The sequence below is a fragment of the Colletotrichum jinshuiense genome, chromosome 4 (assembly GCF_051148585.1).
Source record: "Colletotrichum jinshuiense chromosome 4, complete sequence".
Classification (NCBI taxonomy): domain Eukaryota; kingdom Fungi; phylum Ascomycota; class Sordariomycetes; order Glomerellales; family Glomerellaceae; genus Colletotrichum; species Colletotrichum jinshuiense.
The window spans coordinates 1,564,484-1,582,638 of NC_139311.1; the positions used below are offsets into that span (position 1 = coordinate 1,564,484).

At 54.5% G+C, this 18,155-nt stretch overlaps 4 protein-coding genes across 4 annotated transcripts; 2 read left to right on the forward strand and 2 right to left on the reverse strand.

The window, feature by feature from the left end:
* Nucleotides 1-134: 134 nt before the first annotated feature.
* On the forward strand, nucleotides 135-2,026 carry EsH8_IV_000400 (uncharacterized protein; the record flags this gene model as incomplete). The annotated part of the gene is made up of 3 exons (XM_083265290.1): nucleotides 135-161; nucleotides 528-600; nucleotides 942-2,026. The coding sequence occupies 3 exons, from the start codon at nucleotides 135-137 to the stop codon at nucleotides 2,024-2,026; spliced, it is 1,185 nt and encodes a 394-aa protein (XP_083124185.1).
* Nucleotides 2,027-4,191: 2,165 nt separating this feature from the next.
* On the reverse strand, nucleotides 4,192-5,331 carry EsH8_IV_000401 (uncharacterized protein; the record flags this gene model as incomplete). Its single annotated transcript, XM_083265291.1, has 2 exons — nucleotides 4,192-4,825; nucleotides 4,961-5,331. 2 exons carry the CDS (start codon nucleotides 5,329-5,331, stop codon nucleotides 4,192-4,194), a joined length of 1,005 nt encoding a protein of 334 aa, XP_083124186.1.
* Nucleotides 5,332-5,527: 196 nt separating this feature from the next.
* EsH8_IV_000402 (PIG-X) lies at nucleotides 5,528-7,150 on the reverse strand (the record flags this gene model as incomplete). The annotated part of the gene is made up of 3 exons (XM_083265292.1): nucleotides 5,528-6,679; nucleotides 6,744-6,804; nucleotides 6,855-7,150. The coding sequence occupies 3 exons, from the start codon at nucleotides 7,148-7,150 to the stop codon at nucleotides 5,528-5,530; spliced, it is 1,509 nt and encodes a 502-aa protein (XP_083124187.1).
* Nucleotides 7,151-8,024: 874 nt separating this feature from the next.
* On the forward strand, nucleotides 8,025-11,408 carry EsH8_IV_000403 (uncharacterized protein; the record flags this gene model as incomplete). The annotated part of the gene is made up of 5 exons (XM_083265293.1): nucleotides 8,025-8,102; nucleotides 8,166-8,270; nucleotides 8,329-8,639; nucleotides 8,695-10,042; nucleotides 10,095-11,408. 5 exons carry the CDS (start codon nucleotides 8,025-8,027, stop codon nucleotides 11,406-11,408), a joined length of 3,156 nt encoding a protein of 1,051 aa, XP_083124188.1.
* Between the last annotated feature and the right edge of the window lie 6,747 nt (nucleotides 11,409-18,155).

The following is an 18,155-nucleotide window of genomic DNA, read 5'->3' on the forward strand; positions in this document are numbered from 1 at the left end:
GTCCGTCACGTCCCTGCAGACGGCAGGTATGCGGCTCGCCGCATTGCTGAGAGACGATAAACAAGGTGTAATCTAGCACGTTGTGAGAGCGCCTAGAGACCAGAATGTAATTAGCCACCGCCCGCAGACAAGCTATGCAGGGCGGCCCAGAATACGGGATGGTGAGTAAAGGTAACTGTAACAGGCATCTTGTATCTAGTGCGCAATGGTGCTGAGGTGCCCATTGGTCTCGGCTCCGTGGGCGCTTTTCTTTTCGTTTGCCATGCTTATATTCACCCCTTAAGTGGCTTGGGTACTTCCAATAACACAGCCCAATGGAGATTTGCCAGTACTTTTCTTTTCTTTTCCCTCCCCCTATCCTTGTTAGCCGCTTAACCCCGTTAGCACTTCACACATTTGCTTCACCCCGAAGATCAGATAGTCGACCACGGGGTGGAAGCTGAAGGTCACTGCCTTGTTGCTCGGTCTGCATCTACGTGCCTTCCTTGCTTCCCGGATTGCTCGGTACATCAGTCTAAGACCAGTAGACCTTCTCGTTTCGCCTCACTTTCCCCCCATCTCGTCAATGCTACCGTCCTCGTGGGCAACCCAACCTCGACGGTATGCCCGAAATGCGCCATGCAGGCTGCAGACCCTCTCGCATACCACATCGATAATATAAGATGAGCCGAGAATGCAGCCATGGTGTATAAGAAGTCCCCTTAACACCTTTCGTCTTCGCCCTTTCCTCCCCCCACCATCTCGCAATCTTGGTTCTTAAGCAACTTCTTGCACATGCTAGTTTTGTTGACCGATATAAGCGAAGCCGCAACGTTGTCAAGACGTGCCGAACCTAAAACAATGGCTCCCAACCCACTATGCCTCGTCTGGCGCGAGCAAATCATGGGCAAGTCTTTAATTTTCACTTGCAGTTCAGTTCCAAGACTAACACGTCCTTTTAGACAACCTCTGTTTAATCTCCGGCCGCAGTGCGGACATTAGCATATACACGTCTCGCCATCCCAACAAAACGTATACCATTTACGCAGTCAAGGTCCATCGCGGCAAGCGTCAGGAGATATTGTCGGCAACTGGGCGCGACCTTGAGGATGCCTTTGAGAATCTTCACACCAAGTCCTCCCAGGAGGTCTATCAGTTCATTGACGCCAATGGCTTTGCCTTCCCTCGCGGGGTGAAATCTCTCTCTACCCGCAGACGGGATGACGAGTCTGACAGCTCTGGCAGTGAGGCCTCGACCTTGGATGCTTCTGATGTGCTATCTCTGTCGGCCATCTCCTCTGACAGCGAGGACGATGCAATCTCCACGAGGAACAGAAAGACCAAGTCTTCTCGCCGCAAGAGCAAGCGGAGATCGACCAAGCACTCCAAGGATGCCTCTTCCTCCTCGTCTGAAGACGACAGCGGTTCGGATGATGAGCCTGGTCGTCGCAGGCGTCACGCTGTTCCGTCGACGCGCCCATCTTACATTCCCGCGCCCCCAATTGTAGTTTCTCAACTTCCCCCTCCACCACCGGGCTGGAGAGGACCCCCGGCACGTGCCTACCCGCGTGTCCCTGCCGGAGTACCCCCACCCCCACTGCCTAGCTTCCCGCCGGGCATGCGCCCACCGCAGACCCTGGCCCCGGCCGCAGCCGCCGCCGCCGTCCCGGTCATGCCCACGGGTCCATCAAAGCCCGTCCGCCTCGTTATTAAGTGGAGGGGTCACGGTGAGAAGAAAATTGTCGAGCATTGCCCACCCAGCCACCGCGCCCTGCAGAGGATTGCGATCGCCCACGTCCGGTCACAATGGCAATCTTTCGAGAACGTCCTCGCGCAGGATATGACGCCCGGACGGCTTTGGGGGTTGGGTGCCAAGGTGAGGCGGGTGGCACTCGGCAAGGATATGTATGTCATCTCGGCCACGGGTGGTGATGATTTGGCCATGTACTTCAAGGCGGAGGACATTCCCAAGTTTGAGATTGAGGTCGATAATGATGGTAGCATCATGCCGCCACCCCCGCCGCCCCAGCATCACTCCCAGCACTAGCAATTTAGTGCAGTATTCCTGGGTGTGGTATGATACGCTAGATAGGTGGTATTATTCTGGTCAGGGGGTACTTTTTGACCCGACCCCTCGGCCTACTGTCTCGGAAGTGCATATGGTCACTGTTGCTGCTCCTTGGGGCATTCGGTTTTACGCCACATTGGATTTATGGATTCATACACAAACTCGTTCAACACCTTTGTTTATGGAAATCTATCTGCACGGGTTGGGGGTCACAAAAGTCGAGGTCGTTGGCACTTGGCGTTGTGACAGGAGCTGGCATGTGGGTTTCTTTTGTTTTTTCCCTTCTCATCGGAGACGTACAGGAATTCATTGGACAGACTAGATAGTGCAATATGGTTGGAAAAAGGTATTAGGTTTTTCTTCACTGAACTGAAGATTAAAATGTCACTTTCCTCATTTGACCGAGGCCTTCCTTGTTTACCTCCCACAATCCACGTGCCCATGCTGCTCACACGGTTAATGAGTTATTGAATCGAACATACAGACACAGAGGCGCAGTCATCCTCGACGTACCCGAACAGCACTGAGTGAACGAAAAAAACATTTTCGCAGTTACGCCACGGATGTCAGGGGCAAGAATATTGAGGCGGCGTCGCTAATGCCGCGCGGGGGCCGGGGGGGCCGGGGGTCGCAGCCTCGCGGTGGCACCCCACGCGGAGGACACCTCGCAAAAGCAGGACGCGCCCTGCCAAGGCTGTGAGACCCCCCACCCCCTGTGCTTCGGCTGAGAAGGGTTTACCATGTGGCGCTTTATTGGGTCGTTTGTCTTGGAGCCGGTGTGAGGGATGCCTGGCTGGCCGGGGGTTGGTGGGGGATTCGGTGTGACGTCGCGGCGAGGTTGATGGAGGGCGTGTTTTCTATGTATTCATTTCTTTCGGGGTTACCCGAATGAATCAAATCTCTGAATGGGAAGACAGCTGAAAATATGCGTTTGGGGGTATTGTGACTTTCTAGGTAATAGCACCTCGTAAGCGGGGCGTGGGATGCTGCATCCACGCGGAGGTCTGTGAAGAGGATGTGAACCTGGTTGAAAAAGGTAAGGGTAGCCTCGGCAAGGTATTGTGAGGCTTAGAAGGCATTCCCATGTGGATGTATTACGAATGCTAGATCAAGCAGCCGTTTGGCTGGCGATAAATTGGGAGTTGAAATTCAGGACAACTAACAGCACTGTAATGCTATACCTAAACTAACGAAGAGGCTACCGACAAGTGGGACTAATATTCAATGTCGACATATACCATGGTCCATATGACCAGTCAGCGGTGTGTAAGAGCTGGTGGTGTACCGAGAAAAAGTCAGGTCCGTGAGAGCGGGCAGTGAGGGAAATCACCGACCCTAATCTAATTATCTTGAGATGTTATCATTGTTGCAGGAGTTATTCGGCGCTAATCTCCCCTGAAATCGAGTGAGTGGCGTTCGAGAAAACACGGCAAGCTCAAAGTCTACTTGGTCAAAATAGTCGTTGATGAAGAATCGCAGAAAGTCATCATTATTTCAACATTGCCACAAGACGCTGGCAAGGTTCCTCTCTGGCGGCTTTATCAGATTAGAGGTGGAATTGGAAGGAAATTTCCCAATATAAGCTCCGAGTAGTACGATAAGATGAGAGTCTGTTTCTGTGGTGATGCTCTGCACATTTTTGTCACGTACAAGGCGGCGCGTGATGTAACCTTCATATTTACGGACCCACGCGGCTCCGGATCCGTGGGCAGCGCAACAGCGAAGGATTACCGAAATACATTAGTTACTTTCTTCTTCCACTGTAATCATTGCCGCACGATTAGATTGGAAATATATAGAAAATTGGCGGTAAAGGTCGGTGCGGAGATTGTGATGTCAACATGAGATTGACTGATGTAGAGATCCTACAAAATTCTGGTGGAAAGCAAGATATCTACCGGCTCTGGGAAGAGTTAGAGTTAGGGCCAGATATCACACACATGAAGTCGAGGTGGCCGGCAGGTGATATCGCAACATGCAAATTCGATGGGCGGTCAGAGTAGGGAGACGCAGAAGTCAAACAGGGCTACATGTCCTATTTCATTATCACAATCATAACACTCATTTCCTAGTCAAAATGTTTCTGAACTTCGCTCTAGAAAAGAATTATCGCATTTGAGAACATCAGTTGGGATCGGCATATCTTAGTCTATTCTGCCAGTGCTCCAGATGTTCAGACCAACCTTGATGCCCTTCTTGACAGGCAGCCCAGCATGCCATGTCTCGTCATATCCAGCACCGCTTCCATCAGCGCGGAAGTTTTCCCAGTAGACAGCGTTCCCAGGCGTCGGCTTAAACACAACGCCCTTCTTATCCTCACCACCATCATCTGTCCTTGAATTGGCGTTCTTCTCCTTCTCGTCATCACTCTCACCACACTCCAAAAACCGACACCACATCTCTTTCAGCCCCGGCATCTTCAACAAGGGAAACTCCGTCCCGCCTCCCACTAGACCTTCCCCGGTGCCCTCCCCCGGAACCCCGTCCTCATCCCGCGCGTCAACCCAAGCCATCATGCTGCTGACCCTCCCCCAACCACCGCGGTTCGAACTCCAGTCAAAGTGGTAAGAATAATGCCCACCCTCGACATAACGCTGCGTCCGAAGCCTCTCGATCCAGAGCTCCTCACGCCAGCCCTGGAGTGCACGCACGCGAGCTTCAATGCACCGTACCGTATCGGTGCGCGGGATCAGCGCTACCTCTGACTCCCGGATCGACGTCTCGCGGTGGACGTCGGCGCCGTCATGGGTGATGGTAGAGGGTTCGAAGATGGGTTGACTAAATGAGAGTGAGTAAATGAGCGGCCTTCAAACTTTCATTCATCTTCATGCAAAGCCGATTCGGGATTCACTGTCTCTGTAATGTGAAGGGGCCGGGGAATCGTTCATCAAGAATAGGGAGAAATCGGCATACCTGATGTCGAGAAGATGGGCCCGTTCCTCGGAACTCAGAAACCCCTCAATGTACAACACCAGCGGCTCCTTGGAGAAGACACGCACTGAGTACGCATCGGGCGGGCATGACAACGCCGTCGCGTTGGGGTACTCAATGGCGAGGAGAGACTCGTTCATCTGCGGTCTTGGCATGCGGGTTATTCGACTTCCGCCCGGGGAGAACAGCCGGGCGATGGGGTCGGAGAAGAGGACGACAAACGCCACGAGTGCGACAATGTATGATATCATGATTGCAAGCCGGGCCCCATAAGGACTTTCAAGGCAACAAAAAGAAAAAGTTCGGCTCAATTGGGCACGTGTAAGGACAAGTTGCGGCGGCCAGAGACACATTCATCAGATGTCATTCACTCAAATGTCCCCCGCTGCCGCGTCAGTTGGTAATTGATTATTCCGCCACACCCGGAAGGCCGTGCGGATGTTTCCCACACAGTGCACCAATATGGAACCTTGGAAATGTGAGATGATCCTCATTTCATTTGACCGGAATGGCCAGTTTGTCGACCACAACCTTGTATCCGACCTCATGTCACTGCTTCTTCTTCTCGTCAACCTTCTTTTCCTTGCTGTATCCAGACTTTGAATAAGCAACCATAAGCTTCCATAGAACCCATGCAAATCCCACCACCACCGCAGCCGCCGTCCCGACCCGAACCCAGTTGGCCTGTCCGGCCTCCAGGACCGGCACTCGCACGGTGCTCATCAGCCGACCAGCCGCATCCCCAGCTGTTGGTAGCGGCTCAACGTGCCAGAACACCGTCCTTGGCCCAAATAGTGCATCGTAGCCCAGGTTCACCCTCTCGAACGGGCTGCTCGGGAATTTAGTCCCCTCCTCAGAGGAACAAGCCCAGAATACGGCCGGGTACGGCACCTCCACGTCCGTGTACCCACCGGTAGCCGGCTCAAGGTAACGAAGGTGCAGTGGGATCTCGGCCGTCCACTCATCGTTCTTCCCCTCTGTCGACGGCGGTGCGAGCTCAAGCAGCACGCCCGAGCCCCACGGCTTTGTAGCATAAGCCGGGGCTTCGAGATCAACGGGCGAGCTGGAGTAACGCAGCGCTGTCAGGTTCTTGGACTTGAGAAATAAGTCGTCTGCAAGCTGGTAGCGGTCCGCGAAGATGGCCTTGGGAAGCGTAAGGTGCGCGTGGACGGCGCAGTACGCGTCATCCACGGGCGGTTTGGCCGAGTTGAATCTCAGTTGCAGCGTAGGGTGCAGGCCCGTCGGCTCGAGGAACTTTGCCGAGAACGAGCTGGGGCTCGAATCCTCGTGCAGGCGGTGACGAGCGGGTAAGTTGAAGAGAACAGACGAGGGCTTGGTGTGCTCGCCGAGGACGGTGAGGCCGCCAGCCATGCCGATTTCGTGCGGCTCAGGCTTCGAAGAGTCGTCCAGAGTGAGGATGCCCACCTCGGTCCTGTGGTTCGGCGTCGAGGCGACGGAGACGCGGTGTTTCCCGTAAGGCCACTGTGCTGTGAGTTTTAGGGCGTGCGAGATTGTGTCGTACGAGATGTCGAGGGATGCTGCTCCCTTGAGATCTTCGGCGCGGGATTTGCAGTTAGTGTCTGATGATGGGCACAGCTGCTCGGCTGTATGCTGAATGAATGCATCGAGGTTCTCAAGTGGCTCGTAGTACTGGAGGGCCGCGGAGTGAGAGAACCTGTCATTCGGAAGGCTTGTGAATGACTATTCTAGCAGTTAGACATTCAACTGTGTAACCAGGCGTGACATAAAGAGGGGTGTTGCAAACCTCGGATGATGAACAGCTGCTGCTGCCAAACACATTCGTGAGGGCATCACACAGCTTCGTCCTGTATCTGTATAAGTACTCCCTCTTTACTGTATCTCATAGAGAACTTACGCATTCCACTCGCCCTCCATCTTTGGTGTATAAAAGAGATGAAACCCCGGCGATAATCTCGATGCCAAAGGTCCTATAGTATCGTAGGCCACTGGGCTGGCCCATCTGATATGTAGCTCATGGCTCTCACTAAGAAGCTGGGATAGCTCGGAGGGAAGCTCTTCTAGGGCCAGAGTTACCCTATCCTCCCGGACAGACAAGATCTCTGGGCCTTTGATTCCGGCATCGCTAATCTCAAGAGACTCTGGGGGCACGCCATCGCTCGGCTTGTGGATGAAGGTGATACGCTGACGCATCTTAATGTCGTCATACGCAAAACGATAGCGGTCCTGACAGTCAAGTCTAATCGATACGGACCCTCAAAAAGGTCGATATGTCGATTGAATTAAATGCAAGATAGCACCGAGTACTGTCGGTGATGCGAATGGTGTAGAGGTGGTCAGTGAAATGAGTGAACAGCATGTGCTCGGATGGGTCCGCTGACGGAGGCCCGTTGCTGAGGACACCTCGCTCGGTGCCGAAAGTGTGCAGCTCCGGTTCGGCGTAGGTTGGGGGCAACTCAGACGTGTACTCCAGTGGGCTTTAGTGGCTGAAGACTCGATCAACAGCGGGTGGTTCAGGGCTCTTGGCCGTTAAACCTCTCCCTCAAGCCTTTCAGAGACCAAGCCACAAACAGCCGCAGAGGATGTGGCTAGAGACAGCACGTGTTCGGGACAGACGTCAACAGCGGGTCGATCCACACCGTCTTCTCCCCATTAGGTCACCGGCGCCTCGACAACGCTAAGCCGCTTTAGTTACCGACACTGGCGCGAAAGTGGGATGCCCTCCAACCCGCCGCCCTCCGCCGACCGAAGCGACGGGGCCATGCCTGAAGACACCGCCGACGACGTCTACCCTTATTTTCCTCTCTTCTAGACCGAGGGCTCCCGCCAATTCTGCCCAACGATGCTTCAGACGCCATTCCCAAGACTGCAGTCTTTCTGGCTCCTACGGCCTTCATAGCTTTCTCCTTCCTGACGATATGCATCCTGTCAACAGCCTCTAGCGACTAGACCCCACCCCGCGTTTCCCGACCTTTATACGATACCATAGACCGCCTCGGTAGATATCTACATCAGACTCGGCGGAAAGAAGAGGAACACAAGAATAAAAAGAGGGATTGGCAAATAAATGGGCGACCACCAGCCGTACGTGACCATCCGGTCGCGACGACCCGCCGGGAACAGCGTGAGCAGTGCAGACTCAACTGTAGGTGCCAGAGTCTCGACACGTCTGTCGCGAAGAGTAAACTCACAAGCTGGACATGACCAGTACGGATCCAGTTCCGGCGATACGCCGCGGACTGCCACCCATGATGTCAGCCGCGTGAGCTATCATGTCAAGCATCTTGACAGCTTCGCACAGACCTTGGAGGATGTAAGTCGTTGCAGACACTAGAACGACACCGCCTCGACCACTCACTAATGCTCCCCAGTCTGCAAATCGGGCATTCCCGAACCGTGGTAGAACCTCACAGCGGTATAGGAAGGTGCAGGCGTTGCTCCTTCACTGGGGGTGTGATGACCTCTTCGTCCTGCCCGAGCTAGAGGACCTGGAACGGTGCCTTCGGGAGGATTTTGACTTCAACACGGAGATATTCCCCATACCATCTGAAAACTCGCATCTTGAGCTCATGATGCAAGTGGGCAAATTGATCAAGGATCACGAGGCCCAAGACACCCTGTTTCTAGTATATTATGGTGGACATGCCAGGATAGACGAGTCGAGGCAAAGCACTTGGTGCGCGTGAGTTGACAGAGCCGCCTCGTGACCTATTCCATGCGCTCTAACACGTTATTAGAACCCGGCATCCGGACTCACCGTGGTTGCAGTGGTCCGCGATCCAGACTCTGCTAGAACATTCGGCCTCTGACGTTCTCATCCTTCTCGACTGCTGCGCGGGGGCTGCAAGTGCGACGTTCCCTAATGGCAACAGCATCACCGAGACCATCTCCGCCTCAAGCTGGGACGCCATCGCCCCGGATCCGGGTCGCTACTCGTTCACAAATGCACTAATCGAGGTGATGCAAGAATGGCGCCTCCGTACGTTTTCCGCAGCGATGCTCCACGCTGAAGTCCTTGCCCGCCTAAAGCATCCACGTCCCGTCACCATCAACGGCAAGCTCTTCGAGGCCAGGTCGACTCCCGTTCACTTCATGATGACAACTAACCACAAGGCCCCGAGCATCGAGCTATCTCGCATCTTGCCGGCTGAGAGGAGGCCGCCATCGCCTCCTCAGGATACAACAGCAGATTCGGACGGAAGCGAAGCACCTGAAGGGGTGACCGGCGGGCGAGGACCTGGGGCGCCCATCTCTGGCGAGCCGAATGAGGACACACCTCACGTGATGATCTCGCTCGCACTGGAGGACAATCAGCAGTTGGATCTCAACGCATGGGAGCAGTGGCTATCGAACTTCCCTGCCTTAGCCAAATACGTCAAAGTCCAGGGTGTGTTCAAGAGTCACTCTACGCTCCTGCTGTTGTCTATGCCGGTGATGGTGTGGGATCTTCTGCCTGAGGACCACGCCACCTCCTTCGTAGCCTTTATCAGGTCGAATAATCTGATGGCCCAAAAGACACAAAAGGACGAGGTCCAGGTACAAATACCAGCGAGCACAAGCTCCCGTACAGTACCAGATATGACGAAATCAGACTCTGCATCGATGAATACCTTCTTTTCAGACAGCACATACACTTATGCTCCTACGGAGACCGGCAGTCTCATTGGCCAGCACTTGGCTGGTCTACGCTCGTACTCTTTGGGAGACGGACCAACTTCGAGAATCAGCGATGAGGGACAGTTCATAGCCCCGGAGTCAGCGGTGCCATCACCTACTTCATTGTCACCTGGCGGTACAGCGCGGCCGTTGCGGTCAGTAAACTCGACTGCCTCACTCAGCAACCCCCAGCGGCAGTTTGCATCACCCTCCCAAGCCTCATCGGAGGCCGTGATATCGAGGACCATGATCCCTAATCAGCAGAGAAGTGCGCGAAGGACTGTGTTCCAAGATATGCCCGATCCACCCAAGTTCTCACAACACGTCGAGACGCTGCTCCGGCAATACTACCAGCAAGAGCCTTTGCCAAGCGACGACCAGAAGAACTTTGTTGCCTCGAATCTGGGCATAGAGCTGTGGCATATAGAGGTAGGCACCAAACACCACCTGCGATACGAGCATGTGTCACTAACCTTTTCAGGCATGGTTCCATCACCGAAGGGAAAGAGATGTTGTATCGCACCAATTCCAGAACCTCAAAATGGACGACCTGGCACCTGGGGCACCTCGAGGAGCACGGATGATACTACCCCATCACCTCAACAGGATCATTGAGATACTTCCTTTTGGCAGGATATTACTCATCGATCTCCGGCCACCAGCCGACTTCGAAAGGTCCCATATACGAGGCGCGATCAACCTTCGAGCGCCCTTAAAATTCATTCAAGATGCCTCGTTGGACATGATCGAGCGCGCCTTTACAGATCAACAGGGCAGGCAAAAGTTCGGAGAGTGGCAATCAACCATCTGCATGGTCGTCTACGCCCGTGCCGTTGACTTCTCGTGGGAATGCCCCGTAGCCGAGGTCCTCGATGGAAAGTTCCGCAGTTGGGGCTGGCCCGGCCGGTGTTTCGTTCTCAAGGGCCACTACAAGGAGTTTAGCGTCTCGTATGGCAGGTCCATCGTCGGGTCCAAGATGACGGACGAGGCCAGAGCACACACGGAGATACTCCTTCGGGACGGGGACAAGATGACATCCTCAGAGGATGATGCGGCGAGGAGATCGCAGTACAAGGAGCTGCTGACTCAGATCGACAACGAGGGCAGAGTAAATCCGTCAACGCCCAACCCGTTGGCCAACTCGGACCACGCGCGAGCCACGAGCCAGCATGAACTAGACCTCGAAGCCGAGTTCCGGTGTCGCGTCCCGGACCTCTACCGCAAAGCCTTAGACGTCCAGGGCAGTGGGTCCGCCGAGACGCCAGCTGCCGCTCCTGACGCTGGGGAAGCGAAAGCGACATCCCCGACGATGACAGGAAGATGGGACGGCTCGACAGCTTCCGTCAACCGAGGCAGCAGACAAGGCAGCTTGGGTGTCGGCAAGGACAGCACAAACCATGATTTTGACACAAAGGCGCCGCTTGTCGAGTATCTCGATAAAGGCCTCTCTCTCATCCGGCAAGGGAAACCCGCCGACACGCCACCTAATGCCACCACCTCTCTCGCCACCGCTAACCCCTCGTCAAATGCCAAATCCACGTCTGGTGGACTGTCTAAGCTTGCCGCCGAGGGCTACCCCACTTACTTTGACTCGGGAGCGGCTCTTGCGGCGCCCCCTTCAGAGGACTCGTACGTGAAGATCAGTAGGGGAGATGTACAACAAGCGGGCGATACGGGCCATGGCCACCACAGCCTCAGAGGAAAAGACGGGACGAAAGACACATTGGTCTCCGGGGATGAAACACCCAGGAGGGGCCGAGGCGGTTTCCTAAGTAAGGTTCTGCGGCGAGGATAGCAGAACCAACAGGGGCTTGCTGGACGTGGTAATCATGGCGTTCATCTCAGTGGTGGCTTTGGGGCTTTTCTGAGTCTTCGGCCGTATCGTTGTCAGGTACCGGCAGTAAGGTGTGGTCATCGCATTACTTACTTCCCACGTTCCCCTTAACTCGACTTTTGGGATCAGGGGAGGGGGGATGGAGATGGTTACTTTGGTTTGGTTTGGTCTGGTTGTTCAGGCGCCTACCAAAACAAGGTAGAGCCCGGCACGGGAATATGATTGACATTGACTGCACCGGGACCAGACATCGGAAATAACAACAATCTTTACCCATTCTCTCCCCTTTGTCTCTTCTTTTCGTCTGTTGTATGGGAGTAGCATACCTGTTTGGAGATATAGACGGGAGAAGCGGTATTGCCTGCTTTGGGGATACTTGCCAGGCCATGGGCGGCGAGATGCGATGTAGGGTCTACCCCTCCTCCGCTCCCTTCCGCCTTCTCGGGATGTTTCTGTCTGAGCTTGTCAGTCATACGCACAAGGGCAACTCGGGCGCAACAACCCGTTCGTCTCGAACGAATGCCAAATACCAGAAAAGTCCCCCCTTTTCTTGACGTTTTGGATCACGCCCCCCTCCCCCCCTTTTCCTCCCTCCGTCCTCCGTGTGTACCCCCTTGTACCCGGAAGCCCGGGTATCACGTCATCCATTCCGATCAAGAGTTTGAGGCCGTGGAAAAGGGATATTCGTAGACAGGCACACCTCGTTCTTCGAAACCTCAGTCTTCCATGTATGTCTGATTTGTCAAAGAAAGAAAAACTGGGGGGGGCGGGGGGGGGGGGGGGGGGGGAATCTACATGGGGACTGCCGGTCTGTGGCAGTTAGGTTGTTTACGGCGGTGATCATATTGACCCGTGGCGGTACTGATCCACGTTTCTTCAAGTATCGTTTTGTTTATATCGAAAAGCAGAGCACATTGGTTGGAGACAATATATGGACCGGGTCTAGCAACAGTCTGGTTGGGTCTCACTCGTCTCGTGGCAGGTAGAGCCCTGGATCCGGTCCGAATATGCAAGTTGATCCCATGTGTACGAGCCCCAAAAAGCAATCACGGCACTTTTTGAATCTTTCCTCGAACGGGCAAGACAGTCACTGACACCTGCCGTGCCTGGTCTGATGTGTGAACGTTTGTGTCTTGTCCACAGACATAGTCGCCTCCTTTCCCCCGTTTTTTTTCCCCCTTTCTTTTCTTGCGGGATAGGGCATGCAAGGACGAACCTCACAAGGGGCACCTGCGTGTGTGTGCCTGCCTTCCGATGTCTATCAGGCTGTCAAGAAGAGACCGACTAGCCAATCCAACGTGCGGGCATGCGAATGATTGCAGGAATGGGGGGGAGGGGGTGGGAGTGGGAGGAAAATGACAAATCTGCTTTGACACGAGTGTCAAAAACGTCCGTGGTTGACAGGCAGCGTTGGGGAGGGGGCCGAGGCGGCAGGCAGTTTCTGTGACGAGCTTCACCTCAAGACTCGCAAGTGTCGTCCAAAACAGGAGGGAGCTTAGTGAGGTTCCCGGCGGACTGATGTTTCCTCTCGCGAAAGGAGGGCCAAAGAGCGGCGCAGGCTGCACACACGGACACACACACACACACATCCACCGGGTGTGGTGCTGTCAAGAGTCAAAAATCTACAAGATGCGACTGGCTGGCAGGTGTGACAAGTTGCTCCCCCCCCTCTTCCCCCCCCTCCTCTTTCCTGCCAAATCTGTGATGGGTTGGGTGGAGAGGAGGGGATCCAACAAGCGGCAAGATCCTGTATGCACAAAAACAACATGCCATTCTGAGTGAAGAAAAAGGAAAAAAACCGAGAGGCTCTATCCCTGCCGGGCCGGTGGAGGATGGAATAATGAGGGGGGGGCCTCGAACATCGACAGAGGGTGGTTTGACGGCGGGGCCATCAATATGCACGGCACAGAGGATCTGAAGGGGCGGAGGGGGGCAAAGAACTCCAATGGAAGAAAGAGAAAGGGAAAAAAAAGCAGCCTGAAAACCAGGTCAGCTCATGGTGAGGAAACACTTGTCGATCCGTTTTAGAGGACCCCCTTGGAGGTTCTTTTGCACAAGAGGCCATCATCCCTCCCGCTAACCCGGGGGAGAGCGCGTGCGACATAGGATGTAGGGTTGGTCGATGATCAACTCTTGATTTTATTTTTGATTCTTTTTCCTTTTCCGATTTAGGGTTTCCCTCGCCCTTCTTCCGCGGGCCGTTGTCGAATCGAAGCTTTTGACAGCGTTATGCTCGCCGTCGTTGGGGGATTTTCACGCCTTTTGGCCTGCATGCGAGAACGTAATGCGATTCGCTCGCCAGAAACCGTGACAGGTGCTGGGGGTATCCCTTGGCCCCGCCGGGAGGGGAGGCGTCCCCAGTCCAATTGAAGTTTTTTTTACGATTTGACAGGACGCTCGGGCCACGTTAAGGCTGGGCTCAGCTCAACCGGGGATGCAGGAGGGTGAGGAGGACAAGGAGACAGAGAGAGGAGGAGGAGGAGGACGAGGAGGACGAGGAGAGAGAGCTTGCGGTAGGTAGGGGTTGAGGGTTGGTGAGCGACGCGCTGGTTCCGGCTCTCGCCTTGCTCTTCTCGTCAGGGACCCCCCCCCCCCCAACAGGCAGATTGACAGCCAAACGTCGGCGGGCCGGGATCAGATCAGGGCAAACGAGTGGAGAGCAGCCATTTTCTGGCACCGGTCGGACCTGCCTGTTCAGTTTCAGAAGCCCGGAAGCAACGCCAGGAGAATGGCAATTGTGCACGGCTCCCGGGATCACGTCTGCCGCGAAAGCCAGATTTGCCTGCGGTCATGGTCTGCGGGGCGGGTTGACAAGTTGCGAGTGGATGGGAACTCTGACAGGCCCCCATGCCTCGGCCTCAGGGGCCGGGAAACCCAATGTACGAGATTTTGAGCTCCCTCTGATCCCTGCCGGTCACGCCAGTTCTGCGTCCAGCGTTATGAGCGTTGCTCCCCTCTACCTGGCTGATCCCTGGAGCCGATGGGGAACAAGATGTGTCGGCAGAAGGCATGTTTGGACGTTAAACCTCCTAGCTAGTTTGCCACTCCACTTGAATCGTCCTAATCCGATCCATCAGCGTTGGATCTGATGGTCCCCTTGCGGCTGTCAAACTTGACAGATCCCCTCTGCAATTTGGCCGTGGTGGGGGGGAAGCTCCATGAGGAATAAGGAGAAGAAGACGTCGATGTGACCCAGACCGCTGAGGGGGGTGGAAATGGAGTCTCGCAATGACATTCCCTATGCCGGGGAGAGAAATGACTTCATAATGAGGCCAGATATCCCGCCAACCCGTCCGCGAAGACCCTCGTAGTGGAGTTCCAATATGTGCCGGCTTTCCAATGATGCTTCTGCGATTCCCTCGACTTTGCAGCGACCGCCTGGATCTGGGGCCTGGGGGCCTGTTGCCCTGTGCCCCTGGCCTCATCCTGCCTGCTGTCTGCAGGATCGGCTGCCTTGCCAAAGTCCAGATCGAACCCAAGATTGCTGTTTTCTTTCCCCCTTCTCTCTTTTGATTGCCCATCGGGAGAACGTCACCAACATGGTCTTGATGGTACCATGCCTCTCTGCCCCTGTGGGTGTGAAATTTGCTGGATGAGGTGACGAGGTTGGAGCCTCACGCAGTTCGTGTTCGTACAGCCGGGAGGGGGGGGTTGCTCTGTCTCTCTGCGAGTGCCCCCGATGTCACCAGCCAAGGGCATCTCAACACTATTACACCCAGACCCAACCTGGCCCGTTTACCTTATTCCCCTGTGACGCTAATAACTGCTGACCGTTGCTGTCACCCTCAAGGTTTGCGCCTGACGTGCGGAGCAGGAAGCGGCTGCATCAACTGTCGCTGCCAACACCTCGACATTGCCGTAGCATACCACAATACACAGGTGCACACCCGAATGGAACTACCGGCCGGTGGACCTCGGAATCTCCATCTGATATGTCTGTGTCACTTCCAAGGGCCCAGGAAAGCAAGGGCGGTACGTATCATAGCCTGGCTGGCCGCTCCGAGCGGCTGTGTTACTTAATCAGGAGCAGCTTGCGGGACGCGATACACGGGGCCGCGGCAAGGGTCGCCGTCGTCCAAAGATCCGACCTGGTGGCTTCAATGGGAAATATCACCACGGCGCTCACTCACCGGGTACGAGTGACGGCGGCCGTCGTAAAGTATCCACTGGATTCCCACGTCCATGGGATGGTTGGACAACATGATTTGTCTTGATTGCATGTAAGGAATCCAAAGTGGAATAGGGCTCATTTGGAAGCGTACCACTCGTACGACATGCCCGGACGTCTTGGAAAGCTTCTGTCAAGAGCCTGACGATGGCCTAGCGTGCGGCGATTCCCGAGGCCGGGATGCATTGGCGCCGCCGTCTAATCAACGTCAAAGCTACAAGCAAAGCGACTTCCTTGTGTTCTCAACGTACTCCGTGTGGATGGCATTCTCAAAGACGTCCCGTCCAAGACAAATAAAGTGACTGATTTCGCAAGAACAGCGTTTTGTGAGATTCCCTGTCCACAGGGAAGACATGGTTGTTCTCAAAGGATGCCACAATCATTCGAGACTCCAGTTTTCGAAAAGCGGACTCGTCAGATTAGAAAATTAAAAACCGAAAGAAAGAAAAAAAAAGGTACCCGAGTCCCCGACATATCCGAAAAGGCTGAGCGTGAGCGGCGCAGCCTGCAGAGTATCTCTTTCAGAACTGCAGTTTGGCGGTCTTTAGCGTGGCTCTGAGTCGACTTCCTGTCACAGAGGCAATGGTTCTATCAAGTGAGCTGCATAGCGTCTGTGGGACGTCGGCCAAGGTCCGCATCGATTAAGTCATATATCATGTCGGAAAATGCTGCGTCCTGCAGCAGGGAACTTGAAAAAGCAATATTGTTTGTCTTGGTCGCCGACCATCGGGGATAACAAAGATCGAGGTTGGAGAACTAGACTTGTGAGATAGTCTGTTGGCCATACTGGCCGACCGTGGACTCCGGCTTTGTGACCTGGATATGCGGAACCCAGCATGACCAAGGTTGTATTTGCTGATCACTGACGCTGCCTGTTCAACAATGGGTATGCCCGACAGCGCATCTGAGCTTGGACGGATGACTCCGTCACAAGTTCAACCCCCCCCCCCCTTTGGATTGCGTCAAAAGCACACTACGGACGCAGAATGAGGGCAAGCGTGGGCTCTGCGTCAGACAACAGGGTACAACACGAGTCTTGGTAACATGCCGCCTGTATGCTTGCGGCATTGCGGGATGCTGCTGCACGCCCAATGGTTGTACAACCAACCGGCCGTCGACTTGAGGAACCAGTGATTTAAAGACATGATGGGAGGGTACGTTGGATACCCACGATTTGCTGCCTTCAACCGGCAACCAGAGCGGTTCCAGGGGGCCACAGCAGTACGTATTGCGGAATCCATATTCGTATGACCGTTGCTTGCAAGCAGTGTAAGCAAGGGGCCTTGGTCCCCCAACGAAGCAAAAGTATTGCATCCGTACCGTCTCAGTCTTAATTTGAATGGGCAGGGTCACCAAGACTGTGACATGAGATGGCAGGCCGAGGTATGCGGCTCATCTACATTTGGGCCGGCGATGGAGAAGTACCGCTGCCAGATTCTCGATCTTGTCACGATCAACTGGTGCGGTTCTGCTCTTCGGGGTCCTTGAACGGTGGTTGGTCTCCCCATGGCAATATGCTGGATACGGCCCCGGGGCTCACAAAGGACCAAACCCCCGGGATTGTCAGCCACGACAGGAGAACCCACTTGCCCACCATTCCCTGGGAGTGACATGGCAGAAATTCTCTCCCAGTGGAGTCTTGGTTGCCCTCGCGCTTAAGCAATTCTTGCAACATGTCGCACAGCTTCGTATGAACGCCAATACTTTTCAATCGTCTCCTTCTAAAAAACCGAGCTCGTGTTTAAAACGTTCAACAGGCAGGCCAATAGCCGGCCATGTTTCGGTAGTGGGAGACGGAGCCGGATCCGAATCGAAACGTGGAACAAGTGGATAATTGGCTTCATGATACTCTGTACGGATACCGAAGTAAAGTACCTCTGAGGACCACAGTTGGCGGGTTCTTCCGTCTCATCAATGGGAAGTGGTGTAGACCCCTTGTCTTGTCAAAAAAGGGATCCATCTGGATGGGAACCTCTTGACGGGTAATCTTTGCTTAGTTTGGTCATTTTTGCGAAAATGATCCCTGCTCATGCGGTTGAGTGGGCCACCCAGCGATCTGGCAGGCCGAACAAGCCAGGCTTTCGTCAAGACAACGAGTTACATTTCTTTTTTTTCCCAGACATCGTGGAGCTGTCAAACGTACGATGCCATTTGTTGGTGCACAGTAACTAGGAGTTAAATCCCCACCTCGGCGATCCTTTTCTTGCTCTATAGCAATGTACGGACTACACCGGACATGCCGCCCATTAGTTGAACACGAACACGCATGGTTGACGATCGGCGAAGAGAGATGAGCACAATGGCCACGCCGCATGCCGGCATAGTACACGCAGCATCAGGGCTGGAAAGCAAACAGATGAAGGGAGGTCGCAGACAGTTGATCGAGTGTTCTGAAACATGAGGCGCTGAGGTGAACAGACGCTCGCCATGCGATGGCTGTGTCTGTTCGGCGAGACTAGCTGGTCAACGTTCTATTTCGGTCAATTCTGGACAAAAAAACACCATGTTACCAAATCCGGACTGTTGAATGAAGGTTTTCT